Raw genomic sequence first — 16412 nt, forward strand, 5'->3', positions numbered from 1 at the left:
CAACCTTGAGCTGTATGGTGTGGGGACAGTGCATGTGTCAAACCCCTCTCCTTCCAGAAGAGTTTCAGGCTGAAAGTTTTGAAGAAGAAAATCTTTAGTGAGGGAAGAAGAATTACTATATAAATTCAATTATCTTGACAGCTTAGTGCTCAAATTCTATCACAGATCAGGAGTTTCTCTCTGATTTAGCATAGTTCCAGCTTCCTAACCTGCCCCTGCACTCACCCACCCACGCCAGAGGCCACAAAATACTTTAGTGGTGCCAGAAATGAGCTTCATTTCCCTTAGGAGAGGTGCGTTCCCCGTGCCTCATCACAATAAGGGGAAAGGACAGCTCACAACCAGCACAGGCTTCTTTTTTCACATCCTAGGTTTTGTCTGACTGCCCCTGGACCTTAAAGAGACTGAGGCTTTTATGAACAAGACATGGTTAAAGCAGCCAAGAAAGAGGGGGGAACTAGATGAAGGGCAGTCAGGTCATGGGGACTGCTCTTGCTCATGGCACCAAGCTGCCACAGAGAAAGGACGAGGAGCCTGGAAAGCTCCTGAAGTTTAATAAGGAAGCAGCCATTTTGTACAAGCTTTAATGTTTCCCTGCTCTTGGTTTATGAACACTCAGCAAAGACACTATTCCCCAGGTTGCTGGTGTGATAAGAATCCAAGGACTGAAGGTCAGGTACTTGCCTGAGAGTTCAAATAAGCACTAATCCACCATCGCAAGATTCTGAGAGACAGGACATGGAAAAATGCAAACCTCTTGTCATAAATCTGCTACCAGTTTCTGGCTGATCACTTTTTGGGAAGTGCCCTTTTGACTCCCTGTCAACCTCTCACCACCTCCACAAGTGACAGTAGAAGATTAGGTACAGTCCAAAGCTGCAGGGGTTATGTGTCAGCTGGCCACCAAAAGGCTGACAATAAGGTTTCTAGGCAGCAGGGAGCAGAACTGGCTGGAGAAAGATAAGAGCTAAAACAGCTGGGCTGGCAATCCTCGAAATGCCGCACATTTCTAGAGACTCCAGGAGAGTCACTTAGAGACCCCCTTTCATTAGAGAAAGGAGGCAATATTTGGATTCATCGGTTTTACCTGTACAGAATATGGGGTTTTTTGTTAATCAATGGAGTTTCATTTCACCCTGGTCGCTCGCAGTCCATTGCTGTATGGGCGTGCTCTCCTTGTGCAGAGAGAATCACGAATGTAAGCTGACGCTAAAGCCATCACTGGGAGCAAAAAGGCAAGAATGAGCATCTCTAATGCAAAATTGCACTGGAATTGTGTTGAAGTTGTTTTTGGATATGATTTACGTGACTATGATAAGTATAATTCATCCACAGGGATTTTAACATCCTGGATTTGTTTCTGTTATTACAGCCAAGACCAGGAGGCCTCAGGAAGAACAGTAGGCAGGAGGGGTCTGCTAGGACTGAGCTTGTTTTTGTTAGAAGTTGCCCTTTGAAAAATTTAGCAGTTGCCCTGCTCTGACCCATCTTTAAGAACAGCCTGCTGTTTTCATTGGCAGAGTGATTGACTGCTCAGCGGTTTTTTCTTAGCTAAACTGGAACGTAATCGCAACAAATCTGCAGCCAACGAGGGCTGCAGGAGGCTGGCTTACTGGCTTTAGGAACTGCACACTTTCAGCCACGGTTGCATTTGACTTGCTCCAAAACGACCTATGCTCACTACTTTGATGATTATTACTCTTCCAGTGACACGTGGACTGTGCTACATAGGTGGAAAGCTCATTCAACCTAGGAGAGGGCAGCAATGTGCAGCTGGTTAAGGTGACTCCCGTTGTAGTACCAGCAATGTGGTTGTAGCCACAAGAGGACAAAACTGAAATGGTTTGAAAATGGAGGTTCAATTTTTAAGTGAATTTTGTATGGCTAAGTCTTAAGAAAAGAAGTCACCTCTGCCCACTGATTTCATCTCAACCCTAGCTCTGTGCTGTTCCTCTCTGCTCACTTTCTGTGAGGATCACTGTTCTTCAGGACTTCTAATTTGGTCACTTGCAGTTCAGAAAAGACCACTTTTTGAAATTAGACAGATTTTTGGGCTGTTCACTTATTTGGCATCTGATAGATTGTGTTTCAGGTTGTTCTGCTACTGCTCAAAAATAGTTTTATTTGCCTTCAGAGGTCTGACCTCAACCCAGTGCACTGGGGGATGTATTTTTTTAGGAAAGGAAAGGATGTTCTGTGCGACTTCACCGGTTTTGGAGCTCTTTTTGTTTCTGTGCATATACCTACCTCCTATAACAGACTGCACTGCATGGATTCCTTCAGTCATGAAGCTGCCTCTATGCATCAGGTCTCTGTGCTGTGAAGAAGTGTTAGTCCATGTCTTGGGAGCTATAAAGCCACATCTGTACCTTGCTGTGCCTGTAACCATAGTTCTAAAGTTTCATCTAATTCTGGAGTGGCAACACGCGGATGAGGCAATCTTGCTTTATGCTTTTGGAGCAAGGTTGGTCAGCGCTTACTCAAGGCCCTTTGCACCGCATTCATTTGCACCACTCAGTTATGTCCTTTGCATGATGTCCTGTAGTCACGTCCATGCATTTATATCAGTGTGTGTTCTTCCTGCTTTTCATATCCATCAGTTGCATCTGACTACATTCCAAGACTCTGTCTATCACTAATACTTTCTGTAGGCTATGTAAGTATTGCTGCTTGGTTTGGGGTTGGAGTTTTATTTTTTGGGGGGGTTGCATTTTTTTGGAGTGTGAATATTTTGATTATCTGCATGAAATCCCTCCTCTCGCCTTCTGCACTCAGCGTATGTGGAGCTGACAGCTCCAGGGAGGTACATGAATGCTACAGCATTTCAGAGGAAGAATTCTTTCATGCAATTACCCTAGAAGTGCATGAGAGAACAAAGTGAAAGGAATGAGGGAGAGAAAAAAAGAGAACATGAGAGAGAATAATCACAACACTTAGACAGTTTTACCCTGTTGTGTTTGGAAATCTGTCACTCTAACAAGTCCCCTCTGTGAAAGGTGTAGAGAGATAGTCATTTGCTCTTCAAGGTCCTATTGAGTGAAGAGGGTGAACGATGGAAAGATCAGTTCATTTCAACCAAGTTTCACTCAAGTCTTTTCCTTGATATTTCTTATGGACTGGCTGTACCCCCTTTCCCTCTCAACATCTCACTTAGGCTCTCTGATTCACTCCTTGGTGATTCCCCAGCAGAGGATTTGGGTGGACTTTAAGCTACTGGACTATTGACTTGTGGGTCTTTCTGTATGAATTGTGATGGTTTTGGTCTGAGAAGGGGTGCAGTAACAAAAGTCGGTGTCCCGTGTTCCCTCTCTGTCTCTTGAGTGTGTTGAAAAGACCAAGAAAAGGGATGATTTTGTAGCTTCATTATCTGCATCTGTGAAGAGATCCAGGAGAAGCCATTCCTGTCCTAACCCTGCTGCTGTTTCCTCTGCCAACTTTGTCACCCCCTTGATCCCTTCTGCACATTAAGGTCATGCCAGGGAAGCTGGTGTCAACAGTCCATGTCTTCCCAGAGGCCTCATACACCTACATTCACTAAAACACGCAAAATGCTTTGAGATCCTCAGGTGGACATTGCTGGCCAGGGTGAATGGTTATTACAATCCAGTTTCTCAATGTGCTTTCAAAGAGGCAGGCAAGTTACCAGGCTTTTGTCATAATGAGAGAGGAGGGAAGCACTGGGCTAAGGGATGCTGGGCCCGTCATTTTTTTTTTACCTGCACCCGCTGCTCTTGCAGCAAAGCCAATGCATTAGTCACAGCTGTTTGAGGTTATTTAGGGAGCATGCTGCTGGGTTAGGACAGCTAAGGTCTAGCATATGTCCTAAAATTAGGCTTTTCCCCTTTTGGTTGGTGTCAGAAAGGCATGATTCACAGCTGTGGGAGAATTATTCCTGCCTAGTGAATGCAGTTACTGCTCTAAGTAGAGAGTTTGCTTCAATATGCTCCTTCTTGGGGCATCTTCTTGCAGCTCCTTCCTCTCCTGATGGTCACAGCAGGTGAGTGTTATTACAGCTCCTGGCCTGCATCCTCATGGCACACCCTCTCACCCCTTGCTGCCTTGCTGCTGTCTCAAGGACAGGCTGTGTTTTCCGCACAGAGGAGCCATGGGCCCAAGTCTTGCTCCCGAAGGTCTCCCAAAGACACAGTCCTCACAGCTTCCAGAAATCCTTCAATGAAGAAATAACCCTGACTCAAGCCAAGATTTTTGGAATGTTTTAAACTATTTCTTTCTCTCTCTCTCTTTACCCTTCTGCAGGATGGTGGAGTACTCCCTGGATCTCCAAAACATTAACTTGTCTGCGATCCGTACTGTCCGCGTCCTGAGACCCCTGAAAGCAATCAACCGTGTGCCTAGTAAGTCATGCTTCCCTCTCACGACTTCTCAGCTTGGGCTGTGAGGAGTATGTGATCAGTAAGACTGTGTGTGTGGGGGGGGTCTCTCCAGGCTGGATTCAGGTGCAAACTGAGTGCAGGCTGCTGCATGGTGTGTGTAGGCTTCTCCCCATCATGGGGTCAAGAGGTGGTGTCGAATGGGCAGGAAAACTATGGTCTCACAGTGTATCTGCCCTGGTCATCCTTCACACAAAGCCATGCTGATGGCTCAGGAGCTGAAGCTGAGCAATGTGCAGTAAAAGAATCACAGAATCACAGAATCGCTCGGTTGGAAAAGACCTCTGAGATCATCACGTCCAACTGCTCCTGTCTACCCCCTAAACCATATCCCTAAGTACCTCGTCTACCCGCTCTTTAAATACATCCAGGGATGGTGACTCCACCACCTCCCTGGGCAGCCTGTTCCAGCCTCTGACAACCCTCTCAGTAAAGAACTTCCTCCTTATCTCTAACCTGAATCTCCCTTGGCACAGCTTGGTGCCATTTCCCCTTGTTCTATCCTCCATCACCTGGGAGAAAAGACCAGCACCCACCTCTCTACAACCTCCCTTTAGGCAGTTGTAGGTGGTGATGAGGTCTCCCCTCAGCCTTCTCTCCTCCAGGCTAAACAACCCCAGTTCCCTTAGCCGCTCCTCATAAGGCTTGTCATGAGAAAGGCCCGCTCATAAGAAAGGGGTTTTGCTCGTTCTTACTGATGGGCATTGCAGGTTTGATAACATTTGCAGCCTCAAAAAGGTATGTGTGTGAGATCTGGAGAGGGTAAGTTGGAGGCAGCAGGGAGAATATGTTTGCTCAAGCTTTTGCACATTCTTCCAAATCCTCTCATATGAGAATTTTTCATGTCATTACTGCTCATGGGCATATGGCATCAGCTATTTTTTCTCTCCTCCTCATCCTGTCCATTCTACTCCGTCTTTTGTGCCGACTGTGGGCTGGCATGTGTGTGTGAACCAGGCTGAGTGCCGCTGGGCGTAGGGCTGCTGGGGCTGCCTGCGAGCCTGGATGTGTCAGCAGCCCAAGTGCTGCTCGCCAGCGCTGTTCAGGTCTGAGATGTATTCCCCAGCTCAGGCCTGCTTGCAGACCAGAAAGGGGCCACAGCCGTGGGATGCTAGCCACAGCTCTGGGGCAGTTGCCATGCATGCACGCTGCTCCCACATGCTAGTGGCCCCTCCACAGCCCTCACCTCCTCCCTTTGCAGAGGATGGGGACAAGACCACTCTTCAATGTGCTTTTCAGCTTTTCTTGGTGATGATCTGTTTCTTCCTTCTTCTTCCCTTTTTTTTTTCCCCTCAAGTCAGTGTTCTTCTCCCTGTAACCCTGAAACGAGTAAGCAGGCATTGCCATCATAATTTAACTGCAGGAAATATTGATGGAGGTGGCTCAGGCTTCACAGCGGTTGGAAGTGAACCAGTGGGCTGGTTGCATGCTGTTGGGGTCAGTGGGTTGCAAGAGCAATGGACTTGGTCCTCTGTGTCACTCCAGTGTTTCTGGCTTTCCCCTGTGCAAAGGCAGCAGCTGCCACATGCAGCCCTGTGAGACTTTAGGCGTTTTCATCCATGTCTTGCAGAATGGCAGGAAGTCTCTTTGCTCTTCCTCATAATCTCCCTAATCAGGCTGTCTGCAGTGGCTAAGACCTTGCCAGAGCTCTCCTAATCCTTCTCTCGAGCTCAGATGCTCCTTTTTCTTTTCCAGATCTCAGGAAGTTTGCACACTTGACCTCCCAGTCTGCATCATGTGTTTTCCCTTGTGCCAAAGTCATTTTCACAGTGCCACCTATTTCTTGAACATGCTGTGGAGGTGGATTTCAGGTTCTGTGGCTCTATGCAAAGCCCTTCTAGAAAGCGGTCTTGTCCCTCTTCTTGGCTGTATTTTTATCTCTGCGCAATAGCCAGACACAGAGGGTGCTGAAAGGGTGCAATGGAGGAACTGAGGCGCAATCCTGTGGCAGGAGAGTGCCAGGCAGAGGAGCAGCTGGTTTGGACACTGGGCGCACACCTAGGCATATAACAGATCCATTGTTGGGTGTTAAAGATGGGAGCCAAGAACAACCTTTTGGCTATTGACTGTCAGCAGAACGATTTCCTCTGCCTGTCTCCATGTCTCAGCCTGTTTTTGGGAGACGAGAGGGCTGGGAGCTAGCCACAGCCCCTGGCTATGGGCATGCATAGTGTGTGGGGGCATCTCTTCTGCAAGAAGGTGGCATGGAGGTCATGCATGGCAAACTCATCCCTCACATGAGGCGTATGGCCAGCTGCGTGAAGGCAGCACTGTCCTCATGTCACGCCCCCTTTCCTCCCTGTTTCATAAGGAGTCCCATAAGTCTGTGCCCAAAGACCACTCTGAGGCCGATCCCTGTTACCAGAGAAGACTTCACCTTGGTGACGAATGAGAATATCTTGAACGTTGTTCCATTGACACCTGCAGACATCTGCTATGTTAATTGCTGTACACTGGCATTTAGGAGCAAAGCTTGGCCGACAAAAGGTCAAGGCCTTGATCTATTCCTGTTTATTGGCTGGAAGAGGCAGAGTTGTCCCCTCACTGGCAGGAGCTGCCCAGGGAGGAGCAGCGTGAGCAGCATCAGAACTGGTCCCCTCCAGGGACCTGCTCCGTCCATGCGGAGGCACCAGGGGCGCTTTCAATCATCTCGCCTGACCTTTGCTGAGCACGGACCGTTGAATTTCCCCTGACTGTCCTGGCTGTGACACTGTCTGTCTGCTCCTTTTATCAGGATAAAACTCTACTGGTATGAAATTGATGCTGTTTTAATTTCCACTCTGTGGTTAAACCTTTATGTATCTTTCTCGCTACATAAATCTGTGGTTATATGCAGAGAATGTTTTGGAAGAAAGACATCCTGACATTAATTTAAATTAAAAAAAAAAGAAATCCAATTCCCTGGGAGAGGATGCACCGACTTGAGGGTTGAAAACTGGTGAAGAGGCTGTAAACAAAGGCTTGTGATAAATGGGAATGAGCTGCGTTGGAAGAAGATGCCTAGTGGGGTACAGCAAACATAATTAATGGGACCTTTGGCCACAAATCCTTTTTTAATGTCTTTTTAAAGTTCTTCATTACTGATCTGAAGCAAGAGGAAAGTCTATTAGTGAGATGTACTGACGATACCAAGCTGGAGGTGTTGCAGGTACTAGCAAAGAAAGTGGGAAATAAGACAGTGGGAGGTAGAGGGAGATTGAGGTCTTGGTGGGAGCAGGAGATATTTGGGGAGGGATGGAGGGGGCTAATCCTAAAGGCAGGTGTTTGGCTGTGTTCAGAAGGCTGCGGCAGGATGATGTGGCCAGCATTCACCAGTGACCATTTCAAAGGCTTCAACATGGGCACCCAGGTAGGGACCGATTTTCACAGAGGAGTCTGGCTGTGCGGACTGAAATAATGGTGGTTTTTTATCAAGAGAATGGACAAAGTGATTAGGAACCTGAGTGATTACTGCATGAGGGGAAGAGTGCTGAAGTGGTCTGGGTAGATTGTTTAGTGCCCAAAGAACAGTAACACTCTAATAATCAGTTTGAAAAGTCTACATACTGAAGTGAGAAATTTCTGGAGAAATTTGAGAGAAATTTCATACTGCGTGAAGAAAAAAAAAAGAAAAATGCACAGACTCTCCTACCTGAAGCGTGGCAGAAGAAGAAAAGGACATCCAGTGAAACCAAAAGGTCGCAAGAATCCATTAAGGAAAAAGTTCTCCACCCAGTTCATAATTAGGCTGTTAATCATGCTGCCACAGGAAGTCCTTCCAGCCTCAAATCAAGTAAGAGGCTCCGTGTAAGTAAAGTAACTAAAATGGGATTGTCCAAGTGGTGAGAACTCATGTGGAGACACTTCTAGATTTCAAACCTTCTTGCTTCAGGGTTAGAGCTGATCTTTAGCTACTGGTTATCAGCAATTGCTTGCAGTTCTCAGCAGGATGTGCTACTGACCATTTCAAATTTGACTTCTGGAGGAAGAAGTCTGTGGCTCTGACCTGTCTGATTATTCCTCCATTCGCAAGTAACCTTTGAAGTATACTAGAGAAAACACGACATGCCCTAGTTTTATGATATGTATCGTACCTTCATTAGTATTCCCGCTTGTCTCTTGCGTTCCTGACTACAGCCCCAGGAACACAGCCTTTTGAGGTTTTGTCTGAAAAACGCATGGGAGAAATAAATATATAGATTGCTCTGGTCCTGTTGCCATGTGATTCAATTCCATGGTGGTGAGCTGGTGTGACAAGCCCTGCGAGTCACCAAACAAGTGTAAAGAGGGAAAAAATGACCCTCCAGGTCTCTGTCAGAGGTGGTTGCTTTCTGCCATGGGCATGTCTGTGTCCTGGACTTAGGGTGAAATTCCACCTCCATTTGCTGTTACTGTCCTTTTGTGGCTGTGTGGCAGGTTGCTAGGTGAAACACTGCTGTTTCTGCTCCCTCTTTCATCCCTTCTTCTGATGGCAAGGCATGAGGCTTGAGGGGGGTGGACTGGTTTTGCTTTATTTCTGCCTGCTTTTGAGCAGGGAGTCTGTAGCCATTTCTGATTATTTGAGTTTCTTTTGCTTCTGTTATTATGGTTTTTTGACACTGGAGGAGAATTTTTTTCTTTTCAGTTTACTCTTTCTTGTTGCATTCGTCTTCTTCAAAGAAGAGTCCTTGTATTGCATTTGATGTCTTCCAGTTTCCACTTACAATTTAGTAACTGATTCATCACTTGGGAGCAGATTACTTCAGCTGAGCACACTGTACGGAAGTGAAGGAGTCTGTTGCAGAGTGTTGCATAGCAACTTTATTGAATAGAAAGTGTATACATGTGCTAATACTGGGTGTGTAAGTGCAGTAATACTGATGTGGAGGTATAGGCGTTAGAAATATAATGCTATATTCTTATTACTAGCTGTGCAGGAAATAGAGTTTCAGATTTGTGGGAAGTTCTGCTCTTGCTAAATGTGTGTTTTTCTCAGTCAGAACAAGAATAAGCATTTCTCATCCATTTTAATATGGTTTTATTCTGCCTAATTTTAGGTGGTTTGTTTGGCTTTTTTATTTTTTTTCCTATACTTTGTCAAGACAAAGAATTTTAAAAATCAAAAAACCTCAACCGTGCCATTCTAGAAGTGTTGAAATAGAAACTTTTGACTTTATGAAAATTATTTCCTTGCCTCTTGTCTTCCTTTTCTTTTTGCTAAATGATGTTTCAATAACTATGACAACACTAAAGTGTTTCCATTTCAATGAAATAGTTTTTTATTTTTCTGCTAAAAGTACCGTGTAGGAAAACCTTGGTCTAGCTCAATTTTTCTTCATTAATTACTATTATTATAGTAGCTCTGTGGGTCCAAATAGATTGAATTTCTCTGCTTCCATAGCTCTCAGAGATATCAACCAAGGCATATTAGTTTAATCTTCCTCATGTTTCAGACCAGGTCAGTGAGACCCGATGAATGTTGCCAGCAGAGTCAGGAACACAACTGATGTCTCCTAATTTTTAGCCCTGCATTCAGCTCAGTAGACCAAAGCACCAAGATAAAAATTGTCTAAAGCAGCTGAACTCCTGGAATGGGGAAAGCAAAAGTTTCATATTTGTATTGCCTGCCTTAAATCTGTATTCCTTGCCAAGCTGTGTGTGTTTGGTGCTGTAATGGTGCCGAAGACAGAGTGGTCTGGCTATGAACCCCACGCTTGGCACGGGGGAAAAGTGATGACATTTACTTCTCTAAATGTGTTTTTGAAGAACTAATTTCACTGATGAGCATGTGTGAAATTAGCTTCTGACTGAGATGTATTAGACTGTAAAACAGTCTCATTTACAGCTAAATCAGACAAAAAAACAAGAGCATTTGACAGGCATAGTCCTGCCCTAGCCGTTGGAAGTGCAAAGGGATTATGAGATTCCTCTTCTGAGACTTTCCCCCTGCAGGGTCTTTGCTTCAGATGCCTCAATTGTTCTGAAAGAGGGCTGTCACTTGCTTGACCCTTTGCAGTGTTGGTTCCCTTTCAAAAATGTACTCTTCCATTTGACTGTTTTGGAAGTACATTTTTTTTCCCCTCATGGCTTCATTTGTGAAGTGATAACTGAAACTCAGTTGTTATTGTATGTTCCAAATATTTAATACCTACTGTATCCACAGCTTCTTGTATAAGCTCATCTGTAAATACTTATTGTCACATCTCAGTGACACACAAACCATACGTACAACCGTGTGCAAAAGTGCACACACACAGATTTATCCACAGGCAGCCACAGTCCTGAGCAGGTTAGCACAGGGACAAGAATGATGTGCTCTCACAGCACCCCTACACACAAGTTATGAGGTCAAAAAACCCCTTTTCATTCTCTAGTCAGGCTATGTGTGACTCAAACGCATTCAAAGATGAAGCTGCCAGCTTTGTGTAGGCCCTGTCCCAGGCAGGTGGGCAGTGAAAAGATGGAGAAAAGTTGATGGGGAATGAACCCAACTGATGGGGTTGAGCTCAGTCTCCATCCTCCCTTCCCAACCAAGCTGAGCAAAGCACTGAGCAGAGCAATGTGATTTATGCCCCAATCAGGCCATTAAGGATGCTTTTCCTTGGAAAAGGAGGCAGATTGGAGATGGAAATGTAACTCAGAGCTGCACTTCCCTATGTGTGCAGCTCTTTATCAAACCCCAAATCAGAGAGGTGTGTTCAGGATACAGGGAAACAGCAAGGAGGAGGAGAGCAGCGTGGAGGTCGGTAGAAAGGAGAGCAGAGAAGGAGCGGGGCTCAAAGATGGGATTTGCTGGGAACGGCACATGAAGGCGTGATACGCCTCTGTGTGTGGGATAATGCAGGGAAAGTGAGGGTGGAGCAAATCAGTGCTGCTCTGGGGCTTTTTAACAAACCGAGCAGGCTGTAACAGACAATCTTGTAGTGCTGGAGGAAGTCTTCAGTCACTGAAGGCAGGCTGCAATTTTATCTGCTTGTTGTCTGATCTCAATGCTGTTTTTTAATGCGCGTTCTGTAGTGTGCAATATATCACCTTGTGTTTAAATGGCTAATCAAGGTAAATTTGGAAAAAAACCCAAACAAAATCCCCCAAAAAACCCACAATAAGAAAATTATATCCCTGTTAGTGTAGCATCATGGCAGGGACCTGGGGAACATCATAGACCTGGTAATGACTTGTTTTGTATCATACCTTGCTTAGTCTGTTTTTTATGGTCACAGATTGTGGGAGAAAGTAATCTTTCCCTCTCTGAGCTAGTCTGCTCAATTTCACTGTTATTATAAACAGGTATTCAAAAGTCACTAATTGTGTGCTTTTACGTTGTCAGATGGATTTAAAACCGTGAGATTTGAAAAAAGAACAGAGAAAAATCACAGATTATTTTTATTTCTCCCATGGCTTTCAGACCTTTATACCTGTGACTCAGATCTTGTAGTCCTCTTTTTTCCCCCATAGTAGTGAGGAATAGAAACTTCTCTCTCTTTTTTTTTTTCTTACTGTGATCTGAGATTGTCAAGTCATAGCAAGATTTCATGCCTGAAGGTTTATGCCACACATCCCAAAACTCTCGAAAAAAAACAAAAATCACAAGAGTTAGCGACAGCACTTCGGAGTTTGTGTTATTGGAAGTAAAGCAAGCATGGAAAAAAAATACACAACAAAAAAACCCAACAAGCCAAAAACCAGCCATAAAGAGACCTTTGCAGGAATCTTTATTTCTTCCTTCTCCTCTAGGGGAACCTGCACAGCCAGAATTTAAAAAATGCTCAGCGCCTCGCAGCTCCCATTGTGGCAGTTCTGGTGTCAGTTCAAACAGGCTCAGCCCCCAGTGCACACAGCGCACACGAAAGCCCAGCCACGTTATTTTGCTGCCTAAACGGGAGTGGAGCTGTTTTGCAAAATCTGTCCCATGGGACCCATCAAGCAATGGATACCATGGAAATGTGAGCAATAATGACAGTGTATTGTGGGGTGAAAGATAATGTCATATTACACTAATGCAAATTACACTTTGTGTGTGTGGGCAGGGCAATTTACAAGCATAACCTTAATTTTCTCAATCTTTGTGTATTTCGGGCCCAATTCTCCTCTTCACACACATTTCACCTAATGCCACGTCACTGCCTGCAGTAGAAAGAAACATGATTCATGCTAGTGACAGCAAGAGGAAATTAGCTCCCTTAAATCTTAACCAGAAGTTGCATTAACACTGTTTTACATAATATTTTTGCATTATTCTGTCCTACTTACACAGCACTAGAGATGTGTAAAGAACTTAAGGGTATTTATAGAATGGTGGCAAGTGGCTCGCAGCTGCAGCACTGGAGTTACCTATTGTCCTGGTGTGAGGTGACCCCTGCAATTCTGTAAGAAAAGCTGGCAGTGTGTTTTTAATAGAGTTTTCACTGAGAGTGAATGCAGTCATCATTGCAGTGGTAAATCGGGAAAAAAAAATGAGGTGATCGGTGAATGAACAACATTAGCAGGTGGTAGTAGGTGTTGCTTATTAGATGTTCAGTGTTAGAACAGAACGACAGCAGTCCTCCAGAGATACGCCTCTCTAAGAAATAATCTGGCACCTGGCATCACTCTCCAAGACAAGGTTACTTAACAGCCCAAAGCTTCAAGGGTTAATGGGGTGAGAGAGTGAAGGGCTTTTGCCTGTGTCTGTTGCTGCTTATGTCACAGATTATGTGGCTACAGCTGTGCTTTGGTGGCACATACTGAATGTGGGTGCCTGTGGTGGGTGTGCTGCTGTCCATTGACTTTAGTTGGGCTCACAGCACCCCTAATGGGTTACACAGAGCATCCCCATCCTATTTGGCCCCTCCTTTTTCAGAGGGGTCAGCATTTTGGTGTCAAGGTAAATGCTCTGGATTTTGCCCTCATCCTTGAGGCCAGTGTAACCCTGGGGTCGGGTCTGCAATTCAGAGGTCTCACCTCTGGGCTTGCTTTTTCAAAGCACCTGGCAGCTCGACCTGGCATGGCCCTGGTTTCTGGTCCCTCTGTAGGGCTGGTGAGGCTCCAGCCCAACAGGGAGGAACTATTTTGTGTGCTAGGTCTTGTGCACCTTGGACAAAGCTGAGAAGTATGGAGCTGACTCCACAGGGTCTGTTTAGACCCCCTGCCTTCTGTGAAAGGCTTGGAAAGTGAGACTAGAGTCTGACTCTTCAAGCCACAGTTCATTTTTGACATTATTTATGGTCTGTTGAGAAGATAATTTTCCCTGACCTTGTTGTGTATTTCTCTTACCATTCTCCAAGGGGTTTTTGGTTGATATTTTTTTTTTTTGCTTTTGACATCATGATAGTATCTAAAAAAATCCTTTATAAAGAGATCTTCACTGCTCTGTGCTGGAAGCTGGGCCTGTTTCCTGTAGGTTTTACTGTGGGTCTCCAGCAAAGAAATGTGGCAGTAACTGCGTGGGGTGTGGGCCAGGCCAGGGCTCCATGGGACTTGTTGCTATATACTATGCTAAAGGGAATTATCATTTTCAGGGTTGCTGACACATCTGCATGCTAAGTGTCACTAGGAAGGGCCTATAACCTTGACATCTGTATGACACTTGGTGGATAGGTAGGAAGGAAAGCTCTGAGGGATTCAGATGGTTGAGATTCGGCCTTGACTCTGGCACCTGAGCCCCCTGAGCATCGTGGTTGTGCAACGCCCACATCTTCATGTTCTCATCTTTCCCCCAAGGAAAAGAACATGTATTTGGTTTCATTTGCACTCTTTTTGGTGGTTGTTTTAGCTGATCATGTATTGGGGGGGTGTTGTAAGTGGTGCATTTTTTTCCTCTTCTTTTTGATGCTCGTGTTGCCCTGACCTGATCCATCTAAGTGTCTTGCTCTTGGAGTGAAAAGCACGGAGATCTGTGCTAGTCCCTGGTTTCTGAGTGAATGGTTTCGGATCAAACCCAAGAGAGCTCTTTCTTTTACATTAGTACACTTTAAACCTACCCTGCAGAGCTCTGTTGTCCCAGCAGGGTGAAGCTCTGACCAACAGGTTTTTTCTGCAGCTTTAATCTCTCTTTTGGCTACCTTAGGCTTAAGCTGAGAAGCATGTTGAAGGTAAGGGCTGAGGACATTTAATGGCTGAACTTGATTCAGTATCTTAAGGGAAGTCACTGTACTGAGGCAAGGCTTGACGTGCCTATGCTACTGAGGAAAAGAGCAACAGCTTTTTGTACTGGCTGAAGCTTTTTAAGTGCTGGAAATGTCATGCTTTGATATTTTCCATGTCTGTGGTCAAGCTGAGGAGTGACGAAGATTTGGATGACTGGAGGTTAGGTCATCAACAGGCTGAGCAGGGAAATGTCTGAGATGCCACAAATCTTCGCTTGTCAATAAGGCAAGAGTGGGATCTCGGTGAGGAACTGGTGCTCCTAAACTACAAATCACACCCGCAACCTGCAAGTGCAAAACCCCCAACTCTAAGTATATCCTACAAGGGCATCAGGAACCTGACAGAGATCAATGATAAGGCTTTGCTTGCCTCTGAATGAGGCCAGTGTTTCACATTCATGTCTGGGGCAGCTTTTCCTTAGCAGCGGAGCTGGCTTAAGATCTAGTGCTACCCCGTACCATCAGCTGGATCTGTTTCTCTGTAACGTTCATTTAATCTGTGTCAGGCCAGCCATCTGTTCATGCTCTCTCTTGCACTGGTGCAAGGCAAAAGGTGATGGTCTCCAGTGTGAGTGAGTCTGGTTTTGCAGCTTAAGGAGAAGGCATCTGGAGCTGCCGAGCTCCTCTTGCTTACATGTGTGTTTGCAGGTGAGGCCTCAGTTAGGAGGAATGCAGCAAAGCGAGTAAGATCTGGCTGGCACGGGAAGTTGTGGGATATAACAACAACGAGCTTGGCAGTGCGTCTGCTGTTGCATGCACAGCTGATGGGTTTATCTGTGCAGTAGTCTGGCCCCACATTTTAGCTGATGTAAATGAATGCAGTGTGTGAAATGACAGCTAAGCCTCGGATCAGAAAGAGGTCAGTGAAGAGGGCCACAAGTTGGAGCACCAGCTTGCACTGTGCACACAAGCGGAGATTATTTAAACTACAGGGGTTGGCTGGAAAAAAAAAGGTGCATCTCTTTCTGTGTGCTTTCTGCACAAATACCATCTATCTGCTGAAATGTTTCCTTAGTGCTGAAAATTCCCATAAAGGAACACACAAAGGAAAGTCCTGCCAGCCCCACACTAGCTGGGGGGACTGCCATGTGTCCTGGGGCAGGGGAGGAAGGAAAGAAGGCACGCTTGGACAAGCTGCCTGGCTGAGGGACAGAATGACGCTTCAGTCTCCGCACTCTGCAAAATGTCCTGCCAGCTACAGCCACAAGCACTGAAAGGGAAGAGATTTGCTTTTGCTCCAGTTAAAATGATGATTGGTGGCTTGGCCCATGATGCAGATGAGATATGTGCTGGGAATTATGTTCTCTTCTATCTGGTTTACTCTAAGCAAGGGAACAATTGCCTCAAATCACTATCCCCTTTTGACTCTTCATGTGTTACCTTTGTCCCTCAGTGCAGAGCTGGGGAGGCCTCCAAAGTCTCAGAGGTGAGTGAGAGAGAAGAAACCAGAAAGAAGAGGGTTTCTCGCCCTCTCCTGAGCCAGTCTTCCGTTCAGACCACAGGATGGTTAGTGCTAGAGAGTGAATCAGCTCATCTGTTGGTCCTTGCTTTTGGAAAGAGGCAGGCGGGGAGAGGCAAAGCAAGAGAGTGAGCAGAGCAGGCGGTGGTAGGTCTCTGGGCACACCTGCACTGCATGGCTGGCTCCGGCTGCCTGGAGCTCGCCTCCTCCCCAGTCCTGCCTCGCCTGCTTGCTGTTACAGCCACGCTTTCCCCAGGGCTGGCACATGCTGGGCAAGTCTGCTTCAGCTGTGACGGCCAGGCTAATCAGGGTTGATGGCAAGTGTCTAGAGGGAGCTATGGTCACCGTAGCGTCTGCAGAGTTTGTCAGGAAGGGCCTGTGGATGCTGCCACAGCCAGGCAGAGGATTTTCTCTGCCTGAACCCCAGAAAGAGTTCAGCGACTTTGCATCATCTTTTGGCTTTGCTCAGCCCTGTGCTTC

The 16412-nt window shown here is 45.9% G+C and overlaps 1 protein-coding gene across 1 annotated transcript in view; it reads left to right on the plus strand.

Annotated features, from left to right (window-relative positions):
* LOC104546988 (voltage-dependent T-type calcium channel subunit alpha-1I-like) overlaps positions 1-16412 on the plus strand; it is a gene marked incomplete at its 3' end in the record, with an annotated part of 108722 nt that overhangs the window by 85113 nt on the left and 7197 nt on the right. The window contains exon 5 of the mRNA XM_010192523.1: positions 4258-4355. Coding sequence (XP_010190825.1) covers positions 4258-4355 — 98 coding nt within the window. The remainder of the gene's footprint in view (positions 1-4257; positions 4356-16412) is intronic.

Source organism: Mesitornis unicolor, unplaced genomic scaffold (assembly GCF_000695765.1).
Source record: "Mesitornis unicolor isolate BGI_N332 unplaced genomic scaffold, ASM69576v1 scaffold28359, whole genome shotgun sequence".
NCBI classification, from domain to species: Eukaryota; Metazoa; Chordata; class Aves; order Mesitornithiformes; family Mesitornithidae; genus Mesitornis; species Mesitornis unicolor.